The 9,131-nt window shown below is 40.6% G+C and overlaps 2 protein-coding genes across 2 annotated transcripts in view; both read right to left on the bottom strand.

The window, feature by feature from the left end:
• LOC134634825 (zinc finger protein 224-like) overlaps positions 1 to 9,131 on the bottom strand; it is a 212,177-nt gene that overhangs the window by 130,752 nt on the left and 72,294 nt on the right. The gene's annotated exons all lie outside the window — the stretch shown is intronic.
• LOC134634815 (zinc finger protein 62 homolog) lies at positions 2,471 to 7,689 on the bottom strand. The gene is made up of 3 exons (XM_063484217.2): positions 7,517 to 7,689; positions 4,655 to 5,587; positions 2,471 to 3,845 (listed from the first exon to the last, which is right to left on the bottom strand). The coding sequence occupies exons 1-3, from the start codon at positions 7,535 to 7,537 to the stop codon at positions 3,159 to 3,161; spliced, it is 1,641 nt and encodes a 546-aa protein (XP_063340287.2). The 5' UTR covers positions 7,538 to 7,689; the 3' UTR covers positions 2,471 to 3,158.

The following is a 9,131-nucleotide window of genomic DNA, read 5'->3' on the forward strand; positions in this document are numbered from 1 at the left end:
CAACATCCTATGGACAGATGAGACCAACATCAACTTGTACCAGAGTGATGGGAAGAGAAGAGTATGGAGAAGGAAAGGAACTGCTCATGATCCTAAGCATACCACCTCATCAGTGAAGCATTGTGGTGGAAGTGTCATGGCGTGGGCATGTATGGCTGCCAGTGGAACTGGTTCTCTTGTATTTATTGATGATGTGACTGCTGACAAAAGCAGCACAATGAATTCTGAAGTGTTTCGGGCAATATTATCTGCTCATATTCAGACAAATGCTTCAAAACTCATTGGACGGCGCTTCACAGTGCAGGTGGACAACGACCCAAAGCATACTGCAAAAGCAACCAAAGAGTTTTTGAAGGGAAAGAAGTGGACTGTTTTGCAATGGCCAAGTCAATCACCTGACCTGAATCCGATTGAGCATGTATTTCACTTGCTGAAGACAAAACTGAAGGGAAAATACCCCAAGAACAAGCAGGAACTGAAGACTGTTGCAGTAGAGGCCTGGCAGAGCATCACCAGGGATGAAACCCGGCGTCTGGTGATGTCTATGTGTTCCAGACTTCAGGCTGTGATTGACTGTAAAGGATTTGCAACCAAGTATTAAAAAATGAATGTTTGATTTATGGTTCTTATTCTGTCCCATTACTTTTGGTCCCTCAAGAAGTGGGAGGCACATTTGCAAACTGTTGTAATTCCTACACCGTTCACCTGATTTGGATGTAAATACCCTCAAATAAAAGCTGACAGTCTGCAGTTAAAGCATGTCTTATTCGTTTCATTTGGAATCCATTGTGGTGGTGTATGGAGCCAAAAATGTTAGAATTGTGTCGATGTCCCAATATTTATGGACCTGACTGTATATGTATCAATCTATCAATCGTTTGTTGTAAGACTCAGATAATTATTTTTTAAAAGCTAGACATTTTAAATGAGAATAAGAAAGAAAAGTATTTCTTTGTGCCCCCCTTTCCCTGTTAATGCCCTACCTGGCCCCCTGGCAAAACTTTGCTAGACCCGCCCCTGCACAGTTACCAGCTGTCAGCTACTTAGAAAAGGATCCCGCTGTTATTTGTCTCTCAGAAACAGTTCATAACTTCCCTTCAACTCATTCATGTCACCTAAAAGGTAAACCTGTTTCTCCATCACCTGTTCAGCTCTGATGATTCAGTAAGGACATCTCCTGGTTTCATCTTCATGTTTCCCTCTCACCACATATCCAAACCGACATCATGACCAGCAGCTTTACAGCTGTGGCTCCAACAAACATCAGCTGATACTAGAAATTAATATTAAATAAATTCTAACAACAGCTGATCAAGCTTAAATGTGCTGCTGTTATTTAGTGCAACATCCGCTGGTTTCCTCTTTCTGGCGCAAAGTGGGCGATAAACAAACAAGAGAGAAAAGCCGATCAGCTGATCATTGATCAGTTTCATGATTGAAGTAGAAACGGGAGAGAATGAGAGAAGAGGTAGCTGTGCAGCTCCAGCTTTGTGTCTTTTTCATTCTAGCTGAAGTACGGGACAAACTGTGCTCCCTTTCACCTCAATACGAAACGCGTGATATTTTCTCTGAATACGAGACGATTCTGTTTTTTACAGGACGGTTGGCAACTCTACTAACTAACCTTATGAACAAACAAACAAACAAACAAACAAGTTCAACATCACTAACATCATAGCACCCACCCCGCTGTATAGAAACTCCGTCATGCTAGCTAGTACGCAGTAGGAAAAAGTCAGAATAACGAAAATGAACTCCACCTAAACTTGGTTTATATCTGACCCAGATAGACTGCAGGTCATAACTTCTTACCTGAAGTTCAGTTCACACGGCCGCCTCGGGTCTCTCCTCCTCCTGCCTCTCCTCCTCCTGCCTCCTCTTTCTCTCATCCACCTGCTGGCTTCCACCACTTGCTAATGTTACTGAATCTGTCGAAGCGCCGCGATAGCCACCACACGAAGTAACGAATAACGACCCTATCTAAATCCCAGCAACGGCCGTGCTCGTTACCACAATAATAACGTAGTTACTGTAACGCGTTACTTAATAACGCGTTAGTCCCAACACTGGTTCTGAGTGATGCCAGAACTTCTCCAACTGTCTGCCTCTCATCATATGATTGCTGTAGCATCAAGAAGATGCTGTTCTAGTGCCTGTTTTAGATCAGCAGTCATGCTTGATCTAAAATAGGCCACCACTTTCTGTGCAGTTCTTCTAGGCCAGGTGTTTGATTTAGGGATTTTTAACCACTAAATTTAGTGCATGTGCAATGCACACAACATGCCTTATGGATACATTTCTGGAAGTCGTTGTCATATTTTTTGCAGCATCACTTACAAGGCAGATAATCTTTCCCTCAATGGCCCTGTACCATCAGAGACGTCTTAGCAGTTGCAAGGTTACACCTGGAGGACTCAATAACAGGGCACAGTTAAAAATGTTTAGTAAGTTTAATCAGCAATATGCAGACATCTGACAATAAAGAATGTGTGAAGGTGAGTGATTAAACAATGACTTGACTCAGGTATAGGTGCTTCTTCAGGTAAGTCTTTTCTTCAAGGAATAAGGCCTAGGAAGTAGGCTAACAGGTGGCAAGGCACTCAGGTAAGTGCTATTCAGATAGGAGTTAAACAAGAATCAACAACTCTCCTCTCTTATTTTCTATAAGCGGTCCCCAACCTTTTTTGGGCCACGGACCGGTTTGTGCCCAACAATATTTTCACGGACCGGCCTTTAAGGTGTCGCGGATAAATACAACAAAATAAAACTAGTACCGGTACCGAAAAAAAGATTTATTCATAACACACGTGAAAAGACCCAGGAAAACCGAGTTAACAAAAAAAACTATAACAAAATAACGCTAAAAACCGATAAAAACCCTGAAAACCATACATTTCACACCTGAGTCTCAACTCTCGCGGCCGGTACCAAATGACTCACGGACCGGTACCCGTCCGTGGCCTGGGGGTTGGGGACCACTGTTCTATAGCACAAATATTTTCAACATTAAAGTTTCTTTTACAGAATTAAAATCTCTCAAAGAAAAAAGAAAACACTTGATGTACATATCTATACTTGCAGCTACCCAAATTTAAGATCCAGGTTTATTCACTGCAGCTCCAGAAAGCAGAGCTACCTCATCAGATCCAAGTGTGACATCAGCTGACACTCTTTACAGGAGACTCCATCTGAACTCTGTGGAGCCTGATCTCAAGGTTTTTAAGTCTGACCCTGAAACCAGAAGATGATCTTTCTGTCTCTTCAGATTCATTGTGATCCACTGATTTCAGTTCTGCATGATCACGCTGATGTTTGCACAGAGCAGATAATGAAGTGAATGTTTTTGCACATTGGTAACAGTGAAACAGTTTATTTACAGCATGGGATCGTTTGTGTTTGGAGTATGAACTGAGATTCTTGAAGCTCTTGTCACACTGGTCACAGCTGAAGTTCCCTTCAATGTGTGTATCTTCATGATCATTACAACGACTTGAATGTGAGAAGCGTTTGTCACAGTGTCTGCACTTATATGGTTTCTCTCCTGTGTGGTCTTGTTTGTGTGTTGTAAGATGACCTGCAGTGAAGAAAGATGACCCACACTGGTCACAGACGTGGTTTTTAACCCCAGTGTGACAGAGTTCGTGTTTTTTTAATTCACTTGATGTGGGGAATCCTCTCCCACATTCTTTGCAGTAGTTCAGTTTTTCTCCAGTGTGTCTGCGCTGATGTAGTTCTAGGCTTCGCTGGTGAATGAACGTTTTTCCACAAAGGTCACAACGAAACTCTTTCCCACCACCACAGCGGTGACAGGGTTGAGAACTGGATCCATCTGTTTTGCTCTGCTTCTAAACAAAGACACAAAGACAGTGTAAGTCAGGGAATTCCTTCAACATCCTGAATGTCGCCTGAAAAAAGACTTTTTATTTATATATATATATACACATACATACACATATATATATATATATACATACATACACATATACATATATATATATATATATATATATATATACATATATACATACATACATATATATATGTATGTGTATATATATATATATATATATATATATATATATATTAGAGTGAGGGGGAAAAAATGGGTTCACGTTTGCAGTTTTGTCTTGGTATACAATATTTGAATAAAAAAACAAAACAAGAAAAAAAACCACTACATTTTTGATAATATTTGTGGGTATTTTCTTGCATTTTTTGTACTACTTGACCACTAAAGTGGCCCTTCAATGAGATGACAGTGCCAGCAGTGGCCCACAGCTCATTTAAGTTATGTTACGTTACTCTCAAAGAGCATCGTAACGGAATACATTACAAACTACTTTGTATTTTGGAATGTATTTTGTAATCTGTATTTTGTAATCTGTAGTGGAATGCATTTTGTGTGACCAATGCTGGTCACATGATACTAACCCCCAAGCTGCTCTCCGATGGAGTGTGAATGTTAGATAGATAGGAAGGGGAGAAACTTTTAAAACTTTACTTTTTTCCAACATCAGGAAAGTTTTGGGAGATCTATTTCAGATTTGACCAAATATTCTTAGATTAACTTTTCATGTCTCGTTTAAGTTTGAAATGAAACTTAATTTACAAAATACTTAAACAAACGTGCAAGTACAAAAAGAAAAATACATACCTCACAGTAACTGCACTTGTAGAGTTTCTTTCTGGTGTGAATCTGTTGATGTTGTCTCAGGTAACGTTGAGTTTTAAAAGTCTTCTCACACAGGTCACATTTATAAGGTCTCTCCTCAGTGTGGGTAAACATGTGTTCACGTAAGTATTTGTATGCCACAAACCGTTTGCCACACTGATCACAGAAGCAAAAATCATTTTTGGTGTGAATGCGTTGGTGAATATTTCGGCTGAGTAGCCGGCGAAAGGTTTTTCCACAAATGTCACAGCTGTATGCATTAATTTCAGAGTGGGTAACTAGATGAATTCGTAAGTCGCTACTTCGCGCAAAAGCTTTACCACACTGATCACAGCTGTATGCCTTAATTCCAGAGTGGGTAACTTTATGACCCTTTAAGCCGCTGCTGTGAGCAAAAGCTTTACCACACTCATCACAGCTGTATGCCTTAATTCCAGAGTGGATAACTTTATGACTCTGTAAGCTTCTACTGACGGCAAAAGCTTTACCACACTGATCACAGCTGTACGGTTTAACTCCACTGTGGATGAGCTTGTGTGTTTTTAAGCTTGCAGCCAGGGTGAAAGACTTTCCACACTCATCACAGCTGTACGCTTTAACTCCAGAGTGGGTAACTTGATGACGTTGTAAGTTGCTACTGCGAGCAAAAGCTTTACCACACTGATAACAGCTGTACGGTTTAACTCCAGTGTGCAGGAGTCTGTGTGCTTTTAAGCTTCCAGCCTGGGTAAAAGACTTTCCACACTCATCACAGCTGTACGCTTTAACTCCAGAGTGGGTAACTTGATGATGTCGTAAGTTGCTACTGTGAGCAAAATCCTTCCCACACTCATCACAGCTGTATCTTTTCTCTCCCTTTCTTCTGTGAGGTTTGTCGGCCTCCTCAGAGCGCTGACTTCTGAACCCATGTTGGTCCTGCAGTGACAGAGATACAAACAGAGGCAGTGAGTGAAATGCAGTCGTGGAACAAATGATCACTGCAGTATTACTGAGAGTTAAAAAACTGTCTAACGTCTTGATGCATACTCAATCATCCATGAAAGTAAATCTCCAAATGTTGATTCTGTTCTGTGGTTTCCCCAATATTATAAACCTGCAGTCAGCTGAGACATTTAACTGAGTTAGAAGTTAGCAAGGAGTTAGCTCGCTAGCTTCTATCTAAATATAATATACCATGTTCTGACAGAGATTTATTAAACAAATTAAAACGTACAGCTCTGCTATCACTTCAAACATAAATGAAGACAGGAAACTAAACAGCAGTGACGTTTGTTGGGTTACTGTAGTTGGGCTAGCTGGTATACAGTGTTGGGAAGGTTACTTTTAAAATGTATTCCATTACAGAATACCGAATACATGCCCCAAAATGTATTCTGTAACGTATTCCGTTACGTTACTCAATGAGGGTAACGTATTCTGAATACTTTGGATTACTTAATATATTATCATGCTGTTTACAACTACGTGAATGTACTATTGCTGTGATTTATTACTGTTACTGAAGGTCCGCGGCTCCGAACCGTAGTAAAGGGACCTCTGGCTAATACGGTGGTTTCCGTGTCGGGCTCGTAGCTGAAAACTAGCTTTATTTGTTGTCTGGGTCAACTTTGCCAGCGAGAGACAGAGAGAGGCGTTGAAAGGCTGCTCCAACGGAACTTATTTTTTCCGGAGGAAAACACGAACACAGTGTACAGTTGAGTCTTAATAGCTTACTTACAAATGGGCTCCTCAGGCACTCTTCTTGGCTGCAGTGGTTGTTATTATTATATTTACATGCTTCCAGCTCCCGTTTTTGCTCCGTGACAGCTCGGACTTTTCCTTTCTCTCCCTCCCTCGCTCACAGACACATAACGTGTATGGCAGTCCATTCTCGCTGCAGCACGGACTACACTGCCCATGAGGCTACATTCTTTAGGGCCATGCCTGTAGCATTCTGCCTTTTAGCTTAGCACAACAACAACAACAAAAAAGCGCTCTCTCACCCAGGAAACACGCAGAGAGAGAGAGAGCGTCACCCTGTAACCATGGCAACCGTAACGCTGCCGCCTGGAACAACAGAGCGTAGCTGTCAAACAAACCCAAACAGTCCTGACCCGCGACAATATGAAACAGGAAAGTACCGCCGTGTAATCCATTTATTTCAACAAAGTAACTGTATTCTGAATACCACATTTTTAAACGGTAACTGTGACGGAATACAGTTACTCATATTTTGTATTCTAAATACGTAACGGCGGTACATGTATTCCGTTACTCCCCAACACTGCTGGTATATAACGATGTGCTACGTGATCGCTAGTGCAACAAGCTATGTTAGCATAACATAAGCAGTAAAGCTTGAGGACGAACACTAATGAGCGGTGGACTTTTTTCCACTCGATAGAAGTTAATGTGAGGGTTCCCAATGGTTAGGAGTAAATGCAATCGCATGGCAGGATGCTGTAAACGGACCACACGTCAGGAAGGAGAACAACTGAGACAATCCATCCACAACACGAGGTTAGGCATTAACATACTGCTGCATGGGCTGGGCTGTAGTTACATCGTAAAGGTTTAAAAACTGAGCTTTAAAATGATTAGCGGTAATAAAAACCGTGAGAAGGCGACAGTGATCACTGACTGTTTTTAGGGGCTTGTTGAGATTAAATAGAACAAGATACAAAGCATTAAAACATGCTAAAAACACAGCAGTCTTATTAAATGCAGAATACTTTGGGCAGGAAGCAGGATTCATCACATTATCACTTAAAGACCGGATACCGGTCATGGAGGCTAACAAGGGCTGCCCAAAGAACATCTGGATTAACACATAGGGCTTCAAAGTTTTGGTGCTTTCCAACAAACCTTCTCAGTCGCCGTTGCCATTGGCAAGCAGTAGCCGCATAGACACCAGTAGTTTTCCCGCACTCTCTCGTGCTCGTGTGACGGATTGTTTTCATCTTCATCTAAACTAAGTGCTGGTTGACTATTTTCATTATCTCTCTCGGTTTGCTCTGGTTCAAACTGGAAAGGTTGAACAGAAGCCATTTCCAGTGCGCTGCAAACTGAACTGGATGCAGTGCAACCGTATGATGTCACTACCCAGAGTGCATTGAGAAGTAAATAACAATGGCGGCCTACTGGTAAATCGGTTTTATATAAAATGTGCTTAAAAAGAAAACATTTGGCGTATTTTAATAAGACATATATGCTATTGAAAGCACAATACGTATTTTAGCGCAAACATGTCTTAATAGCCGGGGTTCCCTTTAACATCTGCAGGAAGCTCTGAGGATGTTTTACCAGTCGCTGGTTGCTGAGTACTTTTCTATGCCATGGTGTGCTGGTGGAGCAGCACAGGCACCAAAGGCACCCACGGCTGCCTTTGACGGTGCAAAATGTTTCGTCGACACTATTGTGTTTGTTGGGGAGAAAACTTACAAACATACAACACTTCAGATCCACACTACTAGTGATCAAAGATTTATGTAAATTTGACAAACTGAATGCATTCTGTACTGTACAGTAGACACAGCACAAGATTGATTGACAATGGTCTACAGCCAATCAGGAACATAATGGGCTGCAAAAAAAAAAAAAAAGGGAAAATTGAACAAATAAAAAAAAAAAGAAATCCGCGAAACAGCGAGGCTGCAGAAGGTGAACCGCATTATAGCGAGGGACCACTGTATTGAAGAAATACTGATCACCGGGGAAAATCTCTTACTTTACGAAAAATTGTGAGTTTAACTGATGATATTGCTGTTTCAATGAGTGCTGATACAATTCAGCATTGATACGCCATTTTCAGGGTCAAATTCAAGCACTTTTTATGCACTTTCAAGGTCCATTTTCAAGCTTTTCCAAAACATAAAAAAAGAATACATGTTTCACTTTGTATCATCTGAGTAAGGCCATGTGAAAATTAAAATAAACCATCCTAGGTTGATTTAAACCCCTTTGTTCCCCTTTTGTTAAAACATAGAAAAATGCAACACACAAAAATACTGAAAAAGGAAAAGGCTGCCTTATATACCAGGGCTTGCAAAATTTCAAAATCCCTGGTAGCCCTTCGGGCAGAGACTCTTCAGTTTTTGGTAGCCCAAAATAAATTTAAGTAGCCCGAATAAAAAAGGGAGCAATTTTTTTTATGTTTTGTTTCCTGTTTTGTTTCCGTTACAATATTATACTTTAATGTATAATATTGTAACGGAAACAAAACATTAATCAAAAAATTGTTGAAACACAAATTACAATATTGTATAAAAATTACAATCATCAACTCAAATACTTGGTTGTAATTGAACAGAAATTTCTATGAACTTGTAAGAACTGTACAACAGGAATCAGTCTGTGTCAGATCCTGAATTTGAAATTTCCACTGAAATCACAGGTACGAGGCAAGTGGAACCAAGATCTAGGCCATTTGCTTTTTGAAGTTTGCAAAGACTGCTAAATTTTGCCAGTGGTAGTTCACTCT

The sequence above is a fragment of the Pelmatolapia mariae genome, linkage group LG9 (genome assembly GCF_036321145.2).
Source record: "Pelmatolapia mariae isolate MD_Pm_ZW linkage group LG9, Pm_UMD_F_2, whole genome shotgun sequence".
NCBI lineage: Eukaryota > Metazoa > Chordata > Actinopteri > Cichliformes > Cichlidae > Pelmatolapia > Pelmatolapia mariae.